Source organism: Urocitellus parryii, chromosome 7 (assembly GCF_045843805.1).
Source record: "Urocitellus parryii isolate mUroPar1 chromosome 7, mUroPar1.hap1, whole genome shotgun sequence".
NCBI classification, from domain to species: domain Eukaryota; kingdom Metazoa; phylum Chordata; class Mammalia; order Rodentia; family Sciuridae; genus Urocitellus; species Urocitellus parryii.
Window position 1 is genome coordinate 172,581,821 of NC_135537.1, and position 18,653 is coordinate 172,600,473.

The 18,653-nt window shown below is 53.7% G+C and overlaps 1 protein-coding gene across 10 annotated transcripts in view; it reads left to right on the top strand.

The window, feature by feature from the left end:
- Arsg (arylsulfatase G) overlaps nucleotides 1–18,653 on the top strand; it is a 117,832-nt gene that overhangs the window by 65,079 nt on the left and 34,100 nt on the right. For 8 of the 10 annotated variants that reach the window (XM_077800875.1, XM_077800874.1, XM_077800876.1 and 5 more), the window contains exons 3-8: nucleotides 756–943; nucleotides 3,976–4,023; nucleotides 6,150–6,261; nucleotides 8,717–8,854; nucleotides 14,604–14,788; nucleotides 15,723–15,803. In XM_077800875.1, the coding sequence (XP_077657001.1) occupies nucleotides 756–943; nucleotides 3,976–4,023; nucleotides 6,150–6,261; nucleotides 8,717–8,854; nucleotides 14,604–14,788; nucleotides 15,723–15,803 (752 nt within the window). Of the gene's footprint in view, nucleotides 1–755; nucleotides 944–3,490; nucleotides 3,548–3,975; nucleotides 4,024–6,149; nucleotides 6,262–8,716; nucleotides 8,855–14,603; nucleotides 14,789–15,722; nucleotides 15,804–18,653 lie in introns of those variants that run through there. The other 2 variants (XM_077800882.1, XM_077800881.1) reach the window with 2 other exon arrangements.

Sequence of the window (18,653 nt, forward strand, 5' to 3'; positions counted from 1 at the left end):
TGCAGAGACACCTTATTTAATGCATACATTTTTTTTTTCTTTTGTGGTGCTGGGGATTGAACCCAGGGCTTCGTGCCGGTAGGCAAGCACTCTACCAACTGAGCTATGCCCCAGCCCTAATGCATACGTTTTTGATTCACATTGAACCCACAGGTGATAGCATTACAGTTCATTCCCGAACAAAGCTTCCCCAAAGGGCCCATTTTCTGTCAGACACCTGGCAGAAACATGTGAGGCTTAGGAACACCAGACAGCACCTGAGTGCTGCCGGTGAGTGACATTTTGCCTCATGAAATTACCAACAAAATGCACAAACATGCAGAAATGGTGGCCCTCAATAGAACAGGATGCTTGTTTACAGCCTGAGCTGAACTAAGAAGGTTGAGGGTCACCTTGCTTCACTTCAGCTGGGAATGTGCACAGCAGGCAACTCAAATTATCTGCAGGTCTGCTTCTCTAAGTGGGAGTGACCTTAAAGAGCATCTAGTATTGATTTTTGGGTTTAGTGAGTAGGTGACTTTGAAACATAGAATTTATAAAGAAAGAGGATGGACTGAATATATTGGATTCAATAGTTGGGCATTCGCTGTGTGACCTGGGACTCGTGGCCTTACCCCTCTGGGCTTCCTGTCCTTCCCTGCTCCATGACTGGGTGATCTTGAAACTTTTCCACAGCCCTTGACTCCTGAAGTTGAGATGGCCTCTTCCCCCACCTGATTCGCCGGGGGATCCTGATGGCCTTCGTGTCTCCGCAGGTTTGTGGACTTCCACGCAGCCGCCTCCACCTGCTCGCCCTCCCGGGCCTCCCTGCTCACCGGCCGCCTGGGCCTGCGCAATGGAGTCACGCACAACTTCGCGGTCACCTCTGCGGGGGGCCTCCCGCTCAACGAGACCACCTTGGCGGAGGTGCTGCGGGCGGCCGGCTACGTCACCGCGATGATAGGTACCGACACGCGTGTCGCCGCCTGGCCCCGGTGGCTCTGCCCACGTCCCTTCCTGCTTGCAGCTGAGGGTGGCTGAAAGGTCCCCTGGGTGGAGTGACACGGGCAGGGATCTGTCCTCCACCCCTAGGAGGAACTGGGGGTGAGCGGCTGCCCTCGTTAGCTTGGCCACTCGGGGCGGGGGCGCCTGCACCTTCGCTCCGCCACCCCTAGCGTGTGGCTCCTGTGGTCCTCCTCCTGGGAGCCTCAGTCCCCTTGGCCCAGGGAGGGGACGGGAGAGGGGAGGTGGTGCCAGCCTCACTGCCCACTGTTACCACGAGAGCCGGTCTTTCTGGGCCTGAAGAACTGCGCTGAAGTCTGACTGGCCCCAGCTGGTCACCTGGCCTCCAGGTGCGGGGAGGCGGGAAACTGGGCAGGATTCTGGGATGGCCTTGGCCTTGGGCCGGGTTCTGCCCGCAGGACAAGTGGGGATGGACCGCAGGCTAGGAGGCCGCCTGGGCAGCGTGGGCCTCCTGGACCAAGCGCTTCCTCTCCTTTAGGACATTTTTAGGCGCCTCTTACTCAGCATTTCTTATGTGCTGGGGGCTGGGAGAGGCTTGCCTTGTTCTTGTCTTTCTCTGTTGTTTTGTGTGCACCAGGGATGGAACCCAGGGGCGCTTAACCCCTGAGCCGCGTCCCCAGCCCTTTTTATTTTTCATTTTGAGACACCGTCAAGTGGCTGAGGCTGGTTCTCAAATGGCCATCCTCCTCCTGCCTGCGCCTCCTGGGGGTTTCATGGCATCAGAGCCAGAGCAGGCCTTTGAGATGATCATTCCCCTGTTGGGCAGCGAGAGAACCAGCCTCAGACTGGAAAAGGCCGCTCCATGTGGCCTGGCCACCTCCCCCAGCGTCTTGCTTCCCGGCCAGTCTCCCTGCAGAGGCCAGGGCAGCCCAGCAGACCCGCAGCATGCCAGGCTGCTGCTGCTTGTTACCCTCAAGGACCCGGGTCCAGTGGCTCCCTGGCTTCCTCCTCCACAGAGGAGTGGCACAGGAGGCTGTGCCATCAACCACGGGATTGCGGGGTCCCTGGGGGTGGGCCTTGGAGCTCCCGGGGAACCTGCAGGAGGTGGCTGTACCCGAGCAGGGCCTGCTGCCTCTGGCTATGGCAGCTCCTCCTCCGGGCTAGAGAGTCCGACGTCCTTTCACAGGCCACCAACTGGAGGAGGATATTGGTGGTCCCAGAAGGACAAGTCCCAGAAGCCCCAGTTGTAGGAGGAAGGGCCAATTAAGGTCCAACCTTCTCCTTCCCAGTCCCCTCCTCCGGGTACCCTGAGGTATAGTTGTGCTAAGGACATCAACCCCAAGAGGAGGTGCGTGGGGCTCCTGCTGGGGGCCGGCTGTTCTTACCAGATGGTTACATGCATCCATCTCAACCTCGCTGCCCAGGAGGGTGTGGTCCCCAGGCTGCCTGACTCCAAAAGCCCGAGCTGCAGCCGGGGCTGTGGCCTTGGGAGCCGATGTCCTGCAGGGGCCCCCAGCCTCTCCATGCCCACTGTGCCTGGTAAGCAACAGGTGGACGGCCTGCCATTTAGCCACCCCACCCCCCAATCACTGCGCTCTCCGTGACCTAGAGAGGATATGTAAGCCCTTCCTTTTGTTGAAATCGTGAACTAAAGTACAATTGTAGGAAAAATTAAAAACCTGCCAAGGAATACTGACATCCTTTACATGTCTCACGCTCCGCCTCCACTCTCAATCATTTTGCCTCGTTGTATATTTGGCCTAATTTTCCTTCCTGTCCACGTTATTTTATATTTCCGTGTGATCCGATTTTACATATTTATTATCGTTTAAAATAATTTTTAGATTTTTAATGTAATTTCATATTTCCAGGTAATGTTTAATCCAAGCCTCCCATACAATGCTTAACCCGTTTTCCCCAGTTTTTTGTTAATTTTTTTTTTTCCAACTGCTGTGGAGCAATTGTAAGAAGGGAGTTCTATAATGAACTCTTACAGACTCTTTATTTGTGCATTTGTCTTTAAAAGCTACTTGGGTAGCCAGACACAGTGGTGCACACCTATAATTGCAGTGACTTCAGAGGCTGAGGCAGGAGGATCACAAGTTCGAGGCCAGCCTCAGTAGTTTAATGAGACCCTGTCCCGCCCCCCCCAAAAAAAAATAGCTCGGTGGTAGAGTGCTCCTGGGTTTTATCCCCAGTACTAGGGGAAAAAAAAAAAAAACATAATAAAGATAGCTGGGTAGTATTCATTGAGGCCACGTTAGGTAAATCTCTTAGCCATACTCCTTGGCTGCTGTGACTCTTCCCCTCCTTTGTGTCCTTTATGGCCACCACTGTTAGATCTTTGTATCACATCTGTTTCTTTGCCCCCTGGCCTTGGGGACATTTCCCAGGGGGCTAGTCCAGAGTGGAAGGAACAGATCAGAGGCCCCGACATTGTCAGGATCCGCTGCCCTTTGCCCAATTATCCTCCGGGAACAAACACACTTACAGAGCGGGAGCCGCGGGTGGCCGCCGAGATTTCTCATTTGCTGCCTGGTAGGTGTCTCCGCCTTGAGCTGCTGCAGAGGCTGCCTCTTCCCAGCCGCTGCCGGCTGCTGACGAGGTGAGAGAGCAAGTTGTCCAGCTCCTCTGGACATTTCTGAGACCATGTGGCACAGTGCACCTGCTTCCTGGGCCACCCTGTGCCTTGGCCTGGCCCCAGCGTGGGAGGCTGCAGCAGAGGGCAGCTCTGAAGCTGCTGTGTCTGTAGGGCGTCGGCTCAGATGGCTGTGCCCTGGGCTCTGGGGGTGGCCTGTCTCCCGCTTTCCCTGAGGCTTTCCTGCCTTGTGGTCACCGTTGCTTGCTGTGACCCCACAGGCTCCCCTGGGTCTGGTCCCAGAAAGCAAGCTTGGCTCTCGAGCACGTTGGCAGGCTGTCTTTGCTCCTCAGTGAAGGGCAGGGCCGATGGAGGTCGGAGTGTGTGGTCAGCCTCTCTGAGGGCCCGGGGTCTGCAGGGGTCCCTCTGAACATCTCTGTCTTGTTTATCCACAGGCAAATGGCATCTTGGGCATCATGGCTCTTATCACCCCAACTTCCGCGGTAAGAATTGCTGGGGGGATTCATTACTTGGGAAACAGAAAACGAGGCTGTCTGGGTGAAGAGGCCCGCTCGCTCCTTGCCTCCCGTCCTTGGGGTCATTCAGCCTAGGTCAGGACATCTTTGATCACAAGGCCACTGGGGTGCATCTGGGGTGCCAGTGCTGCCCCGTAGCCCCCCAGCTCTCTTGCCAGCGCCCTCCTGGCCCCCTTCATTGCTACCTGGTGCCTACCTTCCACCCACCCATCTTCATGTCGTCTCCCAGCTCTTTGCACCTCAGGGAACATCAGACCTGAGAGGTCCCGACATGGCTGCTCTGGAAAGAAGTAAAAATTGTCCCCTGGGTTTGCTGAAGCACGGGCTGCAGGTCCCTGTAGGGGACACGGCCCCTGGCTCCTTCCTGCTGCCCTTTGCTTCTGACCTCTCCCCCGTGACCTTGGGGAGGAAGGTCAAGATGAAGTGGCCAGAGCCGATTCTGTGAAAGTCCTTGGCCGAATGATGGATCCTCTCAGTGACCAACTCACCAAGATATTAATGGTTTCCCAAAGTCCTTGGTGGTCTCTTGGGTCAGTGCCCCAGGACACAGCCAGGCTTCTCCCCCAATCAGAGGACACCGTGGTCTAGACCAGGGGTCCCAGTAGACCTAGGGGCTGACTCCAAGGAGCTCCCTGTTTTTGCAAGTAAACTTTTACCGAAAGCAGCGGTACTGTCTGTGCACGGGTTGTTTCCGGGGGCTTTTGTGCTCAAACAGTAGAACCGAGAAGCCACAACAGAGACCATCTGGTCCATAAAACCTAAAATATTTACGGTCTGACCCTGGTCTCGGCTCAGCCTGACATTAAATGCAGTGACATCTCAGGGTTGTGTTGTTTACCTGTGAGGCATCCAAAAAATTTGCGCAAACCAGGTCAGCACGGAACTTCCCGTTTTCTTTTCCCTGGTACAACTAACATTTACTCGTCCTTCAGTGTACACCACCTACTGGGTCAACAAAGATCTACCGTCCAAATTCAAGGAGTGTAGCGCCCCTGGGGAAGACCCCTGTCACCCACGCCGATGAGAAGTTTGCAGGCTGCTGCTCCAGGACTAGGGAAGGAAAGGAGGATGGGGCGAGTGGGACTTGCCGGGGACTGGGGGTTCCCTAGGAAACTGCCCAGAACTGGGCTGGGCAGGATTGACTCAGCTTCACCTGTGAGAGACGCAGAGCAGGGAATTCCAGGCAAAGCCACCAAGGCGTGAGGCACGTGGGAACTGGAGGTGACTTGGTGAGGGTAGGAAAAGTGCCCTGAGCAGGTGGGAGGCCCATGGAGGGACGGAAGAGGAAGCGGAAGCCAGCCCTCCCTGTTCTCCAGGCCTGGCATTGGAGACCCTGGGTAAATGATATGCTCCCTGAGATTGGAGTTCCGTCCACCTCTAAGGAAAGAAAGAGAGCCGAGGAACTCCCGGGATTGCATTCTGGTTGGCCACTGGTTTTATCCTTTGGAGAGAGGGTTGAGCTTCTCTCAGGGAGGATGTCAGAATAAAATGTCCACACAAGCCATTCACGTCTCCCACATCCTTCTCTCCCTGCACACCACCGCCCCCAGCCCCCATCCCATCGGCCCTCCCAGGCCCATCCTTCAAGAAGCGTTTGAGATTCCTGCCCCGGCCCAACCCCACCTCTGCGTGGGGGAGTAACTTCCTCTTCCAACTCACCTGCCTCTCTTAGGGCTGAAGCTACACATCTTATTTCCCCTTTAGATGGAAAGTCTCTTGAGGGTAGGATTTATTTTATTTTTTTCCCCTTTATGTGTCAGGTGCTTAGTAGGTTTTCACCAGATACTTAACCTGAAGGTGTCCGTCTTTTCAAAGAATGTTAGACAGTTCATTTCTCTCCAGTTCCTCCCAGCCTGGGTTAGCTGGAATCACAAGGTGTTTTGCAAAAGTCGTCTTATAGCTGAACCTTGCAAAGTGATTTTTCTTTGCATACTTCAAAAGGATATTAATCAAATCCACTTTTAATTACATACTCCAGAGCACTGCAATGTTAAACCGTGGGATATTAAAATTCTTGTCCTGGGTGTGAGAAGGCAGGCGTACAGAGGAGCCACGGAGCCGGGGTGCTAACGGGTTGGTTGCTTCTGTTCCAGGTTTTGACTACTACTTTGGGATTCCATACAGCCATGATATGGGCTGTACTGATGCCCCGGGCTACGACCACCCTCCTTGCCCAGCATGTCCTCAGGGCAACCGCTCCTCGAGGTAATGCTCTCCAGCACGCTGGCTGTGGGCCTCAGAATACAGGGAAGCCTAAGGCTGCGGTCCATCCAGAGTCAGCAGGAGAAGCAGACAGGAGATTGTAAGACAGCGAATAAGTCAGAGTGTGTGTCCAGGGCAGATGGAAATGCCTTGTTTGCACTCTATTGCAAAGAGGAGAGCCACGGAGTATTTCTGATGGAATTTTCCAGGTTCTTTGGATTGTTTAGCTCCAATGGGGAGAGACATCTGCTGCCAAGGTCTCACACAGGTGGGGCCTCCCTCCTCCTTGGCCTCCTGGCTTTGCTCCCGGGCCACTCACCTGGCCCAGACATTGGACATAAGGAGAGAGGGAGGGTGGCAGGGAGAGAAAGTACACAGAGATCCTTTTGAGCTTCTTCCCGCCCAGAGCAGTTGGCCAGAATTCTGACATCGGAATGTCATGAAGACCCTACATGGTGTTTTAAAAACATATTCAATTTAAAAAAGTGCTCATGATATAACTGTAGGTGAAAAAGGAAGAGACAGTTATCAGAAGGATCTTCACCACCTCTATCTCCATATCGTCAAGAGCGACTGCAAAGAGATGTGCCAACACGTTAACAAGGGCTCACTCTGGTTGTCCAGTTAAAGGGTCTCATTTTCTTCTTTTGTTTCCAAAAGGTTTTCCAATAAGCATCCATGCAGTTATGGTCAGGGAAAGGTAATTAGTTGGGCATGGTGGCACACACCTGGAATCTCATGCCTTGGGAGGCTGAGGCAAGAGGATCTCAAGTTAGAGGCCAGCCTCAGCAACTTAGAACTCCAGCAAGACCCAGTCTCAAAAAATAGAAAGGGCTGGGGGATGTAGCTCATTGGGGGGGCACCCCTGGATTCACCCCCAGTACCCCCCTGAAAAACAGATCCTAAGCGGTACTCAGGTAAGGCGTCAGCACGTGCCCTTTGCTCCATTTGTTCATGGGCCGCTCTGTGGTCATTTCTTAGGTCACAAGTGTCTGGGCGGCCGGGGTATGTGAGTCTCAGCTGGTTCATCAGTAACAACAGTTAATATAATAATGGCTGTTTGTGGAGAATTGTGACATTCTAGACATTCCCTCCGCCTAGCTCTGATCCATAGGACCACGGGGTGAGGCGGGTGTCCACCCTGCCCTCACAGAGCTGGGGAGAGAGAGGAATCAAGATTCCAGTCTGGTTCTCTGTGAGTTCAGGGCCTGCCTCCTCCATGCTTGGTTCTTGAGGAAATGGAGAAACCTTCCAGGTGTGGTGGCACTCCTCGGGAACCCTAGCTACCCTGGAGGCTGAGGCAGGAGGACCGCAGCCTCAGCCGCTTAGGGAGATCCTGTCTCAAAGTGAAAGAATAAAAAGGACTGGGACATCGCTCAGTGGTAGAGCACCCTGGGGTTCCATCTCCATCACGCCACGCCCCCCCAGATGTAAATGATGGTGGAGTTGTAACAGATCACAAACAGCTGAAAAATTCAACCCCCAAATGGAATCAGCATGACAACACCCAGCAGTAATAACTCTTTCTTTAAAAAAACAAAAAACTGGGCTGGGTTTGGCCTCGCCTCCTGAGCCTCTCTCTAGCGGGGTTTGCATGCACATAGGCAGAACAGGGAGTTTCACATTCTTCACAAGTTCCTGTCTGGGCTACTTCTAGGCCTCTCACCCTGCATTCCCCCAGCCCCTTCCTTCTCCACGGTTCTCATTTCTCCCTCGTTCTCTGTGGGGATCGGGGCAGAGGGTTGGAGTATTTCCTAAATTCCTGTGCAAAGCATCTGTTACCTCCTTTCCTGCTCCTGGGGCGCTTCAGTAGGAGACACCGACAACCTCAGGTCATGACCATGAGGCACGCGGTGGGAGCAGCCTGATGGCGGGCGCATTTTCGTCTCTAAGACCCAGGGCAGAATTTGCTGTTCTAGGGAGTTGTTACCTATTGGGCTCCTCTGCCCGCTTTTCCCTCATTTGTTAAACTTTCTCCAGATTCTTCAGACAGGGTTCAGAATTACAATTGCCCAGCCCTTCTTATATCCCCTCCTGTCCTGACACCTGGTGTCCTGGGAATTCCTGACCATGGACTTGGGGGAGTACCAGATGTCGCCCGGCCACACAGAGTCAGTGGAGAAAGCCAGACAGGGGGCTACCCATTGGCTCTGGGACTCTGATTGAAATCAGCTGCCCTGGTCAGACCTCAGTGGATCTCCCTGAAAAATGGGAGCAGTAGTAACATTCCCTGCTATAAGCGTGTCGGCGTCCCCGAGTCTGGCCAGCCTTTCTAAGGGAATGGGGGACAGTGCTCTCTGTTGGTTTTACACCTGGGGGAGATGGCAACTGGCAATGTCACTTGCAGCCAGCCTGTACAGCGTTCTGGGTGCGATCGTTGCAGTAAAGCCTTTCAGGCTCCTCTGTGGCTCCTGAAGTCGGGGAAATGAAGACTTCCCTGTCTGTGGCCTCCACGCAGGAACCTTGAAAGGGACTGCTACCCGGACCTCGCCCTTCCTCTCTACGAGAACCTCCACATCGTGGAACAGCCCGTGAACCTGAGCGGCCTTGCGCGGAAGTACGCCGAGAAGGCGACCCAGTTCATCCAGCAGGCAAGGTGAGGAGCCCGCCGCCCCGGTGCTGGCCCGTCCCTGCCCACCCCTCCGCGCACTGTGTGCCCTGACCTCAGCCTCACCAAGGCCACGGCAGTTTTGTGGTGTAGCCCAATAAAGAAGGATGCATGCATGTCTCCTGTAGGTAAAACGGGAAGATTATCCTCCTGGAACCTCTGGTCCTGGTTAGAAGTTCCTCACTAATGTTTCTAGCATGTTTCTGGGAGTGTCTCATGTCTGGCTTTGCTCATGTTCCACAGTCAGGATTATTCTGTCTTTCTTTACCAGACCCAAGGGCTACTCCTAGAGGAGGGTAGGGCCTCCTCCTCCATTCTGGGCACATTGGTTGAATTCGTCAGTTAGTGAGGTGTATTAGTTTCCTGTTGCTGCTGTAACAAATGACCACCAATTTAGTGGTTAAAGCAACAGTAACTTCCTCTCCTGCAGATCTGGAGGACAGATGTTGGAAATGAGTCTTTAAAAGAGGACTAACATCAAAATGTCAGCGAGGCTGCTTCTTTCTGGAGTTTCCAATGGAGAATTTTTCCTCCTCTCTTCTAGCTTCCAGTGGCTGCTGGCATTCCTTAGCTAATGGCCGCGTTATTCGGATCTTGACTTCTGTTGTCAAATCTCCCTGGCTCCCTCTTTTAAAGACACTTGTGATTGCATTTAGGCTCCACCAGGAGAATCTAAGGTAATCTCCTGATCTCAGGATCCTTAACATAATTGCACCTGTTAAGTCTCACCTGCCGTATCAGGTAACATTCCCAAATTCCAGGAATTAGACCCCAGGTATCTTTGGAGGTCATCATTCAGCCTGTCAAATGGGGATACACATTTCTGCATCTATGGAGCCCAAACGGTAACCTGAAAGAGAGAAGCAGGCTGAGTGGGAGGCATTAAGGAATGGCAGGGCCTGCGGTGAACATGCACGCATACACCCCATGTAAGGGAACAGCTGCCCCCTAGCTCCAGCTGCATAGTGGGATGGATGGGAATGTGAGTCTGGATTGCCAGGTTTTCCCATTTCCAAGAGAGACAGGATATTTAGCTCTCATGTGAAATCCCATGATCTTAAAATTAAAAATAAACTTACAAATTAAAAATAACGAAAAGCAAAAAATAAAACCCGCGCCACAGCGTTTCTCTAGCACACCCTGCGGGTTTCGAGGCCTGCTGGTGTGCAACCTCTGCCTGATCAGAGCCAAGAGTGACCCAGTGTGTGCTCATCTTACCTTTCCTTCCAGATTGTAAACTCCTCAAGGTCAATGGAGTCATTTCCGTTAGGTCCACAGCCTCACCTTAAAGGAGAAAAAAAAAAAAGTGCCGCATGACCATCTGCTTGTGCAGAATTAAGAGACTCCCCTGTGGGTAGGGATCAGCTCTGTTCCTCAGATGTGCAAGAATCTTCCACCCTTTGCTCAGCCATGTTGGGAGAGGTGAGCAGGGGAGAGAGTGGGCAACGAGGGAGACCCAGTTATCATGTTCTGTTGATGAAACAATCCACGGCCGAAGGCCTGACTCGCAGGAGCAGCCTCCGAGGGCCTTCAGGATCACACGTGAAGGGTTCAGCTGGACTTTTTTGAGAAACACTATTGATTTTTCTCAGATTGCTACTATAAAAAGGGCAAAATCCCTTCTCCCCCCTGAAGAGTCAAATGTCCCTGGAACTTTGAGATGGTTTTAGGCTGTCATGTACCATGGCCAGCGGATGCTTCCCGTCAGGTGGGGACAACCTTGCTTTTGCAATGTCTCTAACAACACAGGGATATATTTTTTTCTTTTTCTTCTCTCTATCTTTTTTTTTTCCTCCTCACCCCCCAACTGAAGCTGGGGGATTGAACCTCGGGATGCTCTACCACTGAGCTACAACCCTAGTCTTTTTTATTTTATTTATTGCTAAGTTACTGAGGCTGGCCTTGAACTTGTGATCCTCCCGCCTCAGCTTCCTGGGTTGCTGGGATTACAGGCGTGCACCACCACATCAAGCCTCAAACTGCGCAGGTTTCTGAGGGGAAGCTGTGGCTGGGGACCAGGGACTATTTAGTGCCTGCTGTACCATGGGCACGGTGCCTGAATGAGTTAAGACACACATGTACTCCATTCTCCTTATCCAATGAAAAAGAGTGAAGACGTTGCTAATTTATTCATTAGCTGAAAGTCGTGGACCCTGTTGGCTTTTCACTGTGTAGAAGGTGATTCTCAGGCATGCAGGTTTCTTTGGGATTTAACCTGCTGATTCTCCCATGAGTTTCTGAGCCTCCACAGAAAAGGCACCGAGACCCTCGCTCCTTCCTCCTTCGGGACCCCACCCCACCTGCCCTTCCTTCCACTTGGACCCGTTTGTCAGAACCACCAACCAGGTGTCCCTCGAGTGTGTCTTCCTGCTTATTCTTGGGAAGAAACCTCCCCCCAGGACTCCTTTGAAGGTGTGTGTTGGGGGGTACTGGGGACTGAACCGAGGACCTCCCACATGCTAGACAGACACCCTACCACCGAGGCATGTCCCCAGCCTTTGAGAGTTTTCCCTGGGTCTTCACCTCGTCTCAGTATTGCTGAACTCTGATCCTGGGTCTGGATATTTGAAGACAAGGCTCTGATGGGAAAGTAGGCGGGGAGTTCATGTCATGGGCTCCTGGGTTGTGCAGCCGGTGGGAGGGTCTGGGACTGTGCGTGGAATTGGAATGAGTGTATTGGGATGGCACAAATGGTGGCTTAGGATATCTGAAGTCCAAGGCTTCTGGGAAACCTAGAGTGTGGTCACCGTCCCAGCATGTCCGAGTGTGTATGTCTGTGTCCCCACCTAGGTTTGTACGTGCAAGCCCTGACCCCTAAGGGGATGGGACTAGGAGGTGGGACCTTTGGAAGGTAATTAGGTTCACATGAGGTCATGGGGGTGGAGCCTCGGGATGGGATTAGTGCCATCAGAAAAGGAAGAGCTGGGCACCGTGGTACAAGTCTGTAGTCCCAGTGACTCAGGGAGCTGAGGCAGGGGGCTGCCGGGGTAGGAACGGCACGGTGAGGTGCAGGAAGGTGGAGGAGGTGGGGTGGGAGGCTGGCAGACAGGCAGAGCCCTGGAGGGGGACGGGAGGCAGGGAAGAGACCGGTGCTGAAGGCCGCAAATGCCCGCCGCAGTGTCGGGGTTGACCAGCAGGCTGCAGGGCACCCCGGGAGGTTTCTACATGGAGAACTGTCGGACCAAGCGCGGGTTTGTGAAGGTGGCTATGACGCCAGGGTCCAGAGGGAGACGGAGAAGTAGAGGGGCAAGTGACGGCTGCTGCCTTCCTTCTAGAGATCCCAGGGGTCCCCCCGAGGCCAGCGGTGGGGAGCTGCCCCTCCCTCCCTCCCAGCTCACCCAGGCCTGCCTGTCTCTGGCCAGACACCAGCTGGCCACCCTCCTAGCGAGGGGACACCCCTGGCCTGTTGTTCTGCTTTTCCCAGCAGATGTTTTCTCGGGCTCGACTGACCCTGGTCTTCATCTTCAGCACATCTCCGGGCCCTGCCTGGCCTGCTGTCCTGGAATCTCCCCCCGGACACTGTCCTCGGTATTTTTCTCTGCCCACCACTCTGCTTGTTTGGCCACACAAATAGCCTGTTCCCTTTAGAGATCCCTGAAAACAGAGATAAGCCAACAGAAAAAAAACCCATCATCCTGAGTCCCACACCCCAGAGATGACCCTTTCCACAGAGCTGCGTGTGTTCTTGCAGCGCTCACCCTCGGCCGGGGCGCAAACACCTTTTGCCGCAGCGTCATTAAGGACGACCGAAGGGGACATTCTTCAGGCAGAAGTGGAAGCACACTAATAATCCGCCTTTTTTTCTCCCTGAGAGCACCCGGTCGCTCCCACTCTGCTTTCCATTCAGCCCAGACCCATACTCAAGATGTGGCTTGGGAGACAGATGCCCCCGGGGACCCGTTTGTGTCTACCCTGCATGACAGCTCCTTTGTGAATCCTCATCTGTCCTCAGGATGCAGGAATGAGGTCCCTCCCTGGGTACCAGGTACCCTCGCCGCTGTGGCCTGCCTTCGTGACGACTAATAGACAAGCTGCTGTTCGTTCAGTGGTGGCTGGGGGCAGTTAGTAATCGGAGCAGCTTTGTCGGGGATGTGATTTCCCCATTTTACAGGTGACGGAGAATGAGTCAGTTGCGTATAATCAGAGTTGGTAGCCATGAAATTAAAAAACCCGAGATGTGGCCGCAGCCCTCCCAAGCCTGTGTCCTTCGTCTTTCCACTCTGTTCCCCCTCGTTCTCCTCTGCCTCTTTGAACTTCTGTGTCCCCCGAGGTTCGTATGTGCAAGCCCTAACTCCTAAAGGGATGGGACTAGGAGGTGGGACCTTCGGTGCTAATGTGACTTTGATAAAGGTGGGAGTGTGGAGGAGGATGGCGGGGTGGGGCCCAGGGTGGCATTGCACCACGTGTGGTAGTGAGCTCCTGGAAAACGGCCCCGGCCTGGAGAGAAGGCCCGGGTCTTTGGGGTAAATCCTCTCACTGTAGTTGATTTCTAGCCACCCACGAGATACCACCGAGGGTGAAAATGAGCCACAGCACGCCATTACGTGGGAGTCACAGATCTGAATGTGGCACATACACGAACATGAAAATCGCTGCCTTAACTGTCTCGGTGTAAAGTTCTGTGGCGTTAAGTAGAGTGACATTGCTGTGTGACCGTCACCCCTGTCCCCCTCCAGAACACTTTTGTCTCTCCTAACCAACACTGTGCACCTGTTAATCAGGAACTCTGACACCATCAAAGATGATGTCCTGCAGGGTGTACACCAACGGTCCCCGGGGGCCTGGGTCTCCCTCCTTCCCCCTCCTCCTTCCCCTCCTCCTTCCCTTTCCTCCTGGGCCACTCATTGTTCTACTTTCTGTCTCTGAATTTAACTTTGCTGGGGACAAGTGGAACCATATGTATTTGTCCTTTGGTGACTGGATTAGCAGGATGTCCTCAAGGGTCATCTGTGTTGTGGCATCCCAGGCATTGGATTTTAAATTTTACTTGATTTTCATTAACTCAATGCAAATAGCCCCCGAGACCTGTGGCTGCCCCGTTGGCTGCCCAGCTGTGGGCCCGTGGTGAGGAACCGTGGGCTGCACGGGGAAGGCCGAGGCCCTGTCTCGGGACGGGTGTCCCGGGTTTTACGCCTGTCAGAGAGAGCTAAGGACAAGCGCAGTCATGCAAGAGGCTCCCGGGGCACGGCTGAGGCTGGGGGTGATGTGGACCAGAGTGAGCTCAGGAGAACATGGGGATGATTTGAAAGCCGAGTGTCTGGGGGAACTGGTGAATAAGGGGCCCTGCTTCTGTCCGCACCCTGTGTGTGTACTTGATTGAGCTTACTCACCCTGCTTCTCTGTGTGCTTATCAGACGCCCTCCTGTGGGCATGGCCTGTGGGAAGGGCCTCCACCAGGGGCCCTCCACAGAAGGGGACAGGTAGTGGTTCTACAGCTGCTCTTGCCTGGGGATGGGGTAGGGAAAAATAATTTCTGAGCGATACCAGAGGCCACAGGGCCTTTGCCTGGAGAGGAGGAGGAGCTTGGACAACATGAGTCCCCTGTAGTATGTTCTAAGTAGACGCTGAAGGACTGTGACTACCACGTTTATAACCTGCTGACCAGGTGAGCTCCACATTTCCTTAGAAGGTTATAGATGAATGTGTCCTTGAGCCCGTGGCGGGACCCTTTGGGGGGTCCCCCAGGTCAGGGGGATCCCAGAGGCGCAGTTGCCTCTCGTGTGCCCCTTTGTTTCAGTGCCAGCGGAAGACCCTTCCTGCTCTACGTGGGCCTGGCCCACATGCATGTGCCCCTAGCTGTGGCTGGACCACGGGGCCAAAGCCTGTACCGGGCGGGTCTCCGGGAGATGGACAATCTGGTGGGTCAGCTCAAGGACAAAGTCGACCACACGGCGAAGGAAAACACGCTCCTCTGGTTCACAGGTAAAGTAGTGAGAGCCAGCCAGCCTGGCTGCGTGCCCTGGGTAGCCCTGCAGCCGCCCCACGAAGAGCAGAGCCTGGTCAATGGTCCCCTTGAATGGGGCCGAGGCTCGCTTTGAACTTGGGCCCTGATGATGGTGGTTGGCTTCCGTGTGAGCATGGGTCTGCTGGGGCCCTGCAAAGGTGTCTGAACGATGCTTCTCGCTGGCCCCGTGTGTGTCGAGGAGGGCCTCCCAGGTCTTGCTCTTAATTGCCAATGAATGACTTTGACCTTGTGAACTTCTGCGGTCTTGATGCCCCTCAGCAGCCTCCTGGTCCCAAAGACTCCAGGTGCTATTGGTCTCCGGGTCATATCTTTTGGCTGAGTGACCCTCATGGAGCTGAACTAGTGACCCCTCTAAAGGGCCCATCCATGGATGTGTGTCTCAGGTCGCTTCCTGGAACAAGGGCAGTGGTAAAAGCACTGCTTTGGGGTCGAGTGCAGACCGGGGTTTGAATCCGTATCTACTGTTGGGAGAGTGATCGTCACACTCTAAGCTTCAGAAACTGGGGCTTCTAGTAGAACCTACTCCCCGGCATGTTGGGAGCTTACGAGAGGCTGGACAGGAAGCAGTAGGTGCCTCATAGATGCTCAGTGAGTCGTTGCTGGCTGGTGCTGATGCCCATGCTGTTGGGATGGCTAAACCCATAAGCCAGGCGAGCCGTGTAAGGCCAGAGGCTCGGGGGGCCTGGCCGAGGCAGGGAGCCCCTCCCCGGCAGCTTAGTAAGACAGCCCTCGTCAAGGGCACTTCTTCAAGGCGGGGGGCTCAGGGTTATTTCTACGAGTCCTTCTCCGACCAGCCTCCTGCAGTGCACGGGGCTGTAGGGCCAAGAAGGGAGAGTTGGTGAAAGTGTCCCCTCACCACTGACCATTGGGTGTGGCTTTTTTGGTTTCTAGGAGACAATGGCCCGTGGGCTCAGAAGTGTGAACTGGCAGGCAGCGTGGGTCCCTTCACCGGACGGTGGCAGATCCATCAAGGTAGAGGGCTCAGCTGGGGCCAGCGGAGCCCACTGTGGGAGCCGGCTCGGCTGGGCGAGGGGCTCTGCCTGGGGGTGGGGTTCTGCCTTGGGGCATCACTGTGAAACAGGGACACAGGGACTCACCAGCCACCGGCTCCCAGAGAGGAAGAAACGAGCTGGATGGGGGTCAAAGGTCCGTTCAGCCTGGACCATGCCTTTCTAGCCTTCTCTCCCAGAAGGCCCCTAAGAGGACCAGCCTTTGGCCTCACGAGGCGGTCCACAAAGCTTGCAAAAAGTATGCAATGCTCTCCTCCTCCTCTTCTCTCCTTTCCTGGTCTTCTGTTTTCATCCTCCTCCTAGCCATTAATTTATTTCATTCATTCAAGAAACATTGAATGGACACTTATGCAAGTGAAAGGTAAGTAATAACAGCTCCATTTCTAGATGAAGACAGACGCTCAGAGAGGTTAAGTAACTTGCCCAAGGTCACACAGTTTATGAGACAGAGCCAGGCTTGCCACACAGTTAATGTTGGTGCTCTCCCTGCTACACCAGCCTGCCTCCAGCTCAGGTTCTGTTTAAACATCTTCCAGCCTCCAGCTCAGCTCCCATCTGCTCTGGGAAAGTTCCCCACAAGGACCTCAGCCTCTGAGAACAGGGCCATACTGGATACAATATGGCATAGGGACCAAAGGCTGGGAAAATATGTTGCCTTTTGATACGTTGCTTCCTCCTGTGAGCATTCGACCTAAGGAAATAATTAACCAAGTACATGACACTGTATGTAAAATGAGTGGTCATTGCAGCATTTTTTATATATATAGACTAGCAGGACATAATCCCCACATCATCAAGAGAGGAGTGTCTAGAGAAATCGTGATACACCCATTTAAAGGAAAACTCAAGGCCAGGTGCAGTGGTGCGCACCTGTGATCCTAGCAGCTCTGAAGGCTGGGACCGCAGAATCACAAGTTCAAGGCCAGCCTCAGCAACTTAGCAAGGCTCCTTAGCGAGATGCTGTCTCTAAATTAAAAAATCATATGAAAAGGGCTGGGGCCGGGGCTCAGTGGCAGAGCACTTGCCTAGCATGTGTGAAGCGCTAGATCTGGTCCCCAGCCCTACAATAAACAAAATTAAAATTTTAGAAGGTGCTTATATCCAAGGGCTTCTGAGACAAGACTGCCTGTACCGAGGACTGTCCATGACAGAGTGTTAAATCTGGGCTCCCACTCCCTGCTGAGCAAGAGCCCCTAGCTGTCCCCAGACAGGGGGACTCACATCCTGTTAGTTCACGGGCTGCTCCTAGTTCCTGAGCTTCCTTGTCCCCGGCGTCTGGTGGGGGGAAGGAGATGCTGGTCATTCATTTTTACTTTTCTGCTTCAACCTGGCAACCCTTGGATCGGGTCCCTTGAGAACTTCACAAGCAAGGGACTGTCAGGCCGGGGTCATATCGTGGGTCCAGAGATTTGAGTCAGGGGTCTGGAGAGCCGGACCTCACCCTCACCTGCAGCGATTGGACCACTTTATCTCTTGGGCCTTTGGTGTCTCTATGGCTCTTTGGGGTTCCCTCCAGTTCAAAAAGGCTGGGATTTAGTTCTGATTCCTGGAGATAATTGAGGAGATACTAGGGAGGACAGAAGTGTGTGTTGGGGGATGTACTGAATTCCTGCAAGCAAATAGCCTAGAGGAATACAGCATATCGGGGAGTGGTTTGTTGCATGAGCTGATTTGGGGGGGGGCACTGGGCATTGAACTCAGGGGCACCTTACCACTAAGCCACATCCCCAACCCTTTTGAATTTTCTATTTGGAGAAAGAGTCTCACTAAATTGTTTAGGGCCTCGGTCAGTTGCTGAGACAGGCCTTGAATTTGCAATCCTCCTGCCTCAGCCTCCCAGGTTGCTGGGATCATGACCTTGTGCCACTGTCTCTGGCTACATGACCTGATTCTAACCCTTCCTCTCAATACCTGGGACACCCATGAGCCAGGCTGCCATCTTCAGCCCTCAGTTAGAAAGCCTGGGGGGAGCCAGCAGTCAGAACCCTCCAGGGTAGTGGTCTAGAAGGTGTGAGGACCAGGAATGTGGGGATAAAGCTCTGTAAATAAGTGGCTTCTCCATGGCAAACTCTCCGTGCCCGGGACAACCTGCTGATCTCCTCTCTGAGGGCCTCCTTATTTGTCTCTTTCCCCCATAGAAGACAGTTTTTTTTTTTTTAAATTGGGGATTAAACCCAGGGGTGCTCTGCCACTGAGGTAGATCCCTCTCCTTTTTATTTATTTATTCCTTATTTGGAGACAGGGTCTCACTAAGTTGCTTAGGGCCTCCCAAGTTGCTAAGGCTGGCCACCAACTTGTGATCCTCCTGCCTCAGCCGGGATTCCAGGTGTGTGCCCCGATGCTCTGTTTTGAGACAGTGACTGTGCATTCAGGATGTAGACTGGGGCCCTGTTCTTTGGAAAATTTTACCCAATAAGAAATTCATTTCCCAGCGGGGTAACCTCCATCTCCCCTTCCTTTCTTTTTCTAAGCATTTGTTGAGCACCTACTCTTTCCTGGTCTCAGTGCTGGGGATACAAAGATCAACAAAGCCCCTGACCTCAAGCAATGGCAGGCTGTCGGGGATCCTGCCATAATGCCGTGCTGACCCAGGGGGACCAGGCTGGCCGTGGAGGCTTTACATTTCTGTGGTGCTCCTAGGTGATGCCATTGTAGCTGGTCTAGAGATCACACTTTGGAAAACCAGTTGAGGACATCCATGTCTACATGTCTACTAGGAGTCTAGAGTCCTCCAAGTCTAGGACTTCCAGCTCTGGCCCGTGGTTGTCAAAGGGTGGTCCCTGGACCAGCTTGTCCTTCAGATGATGATGCA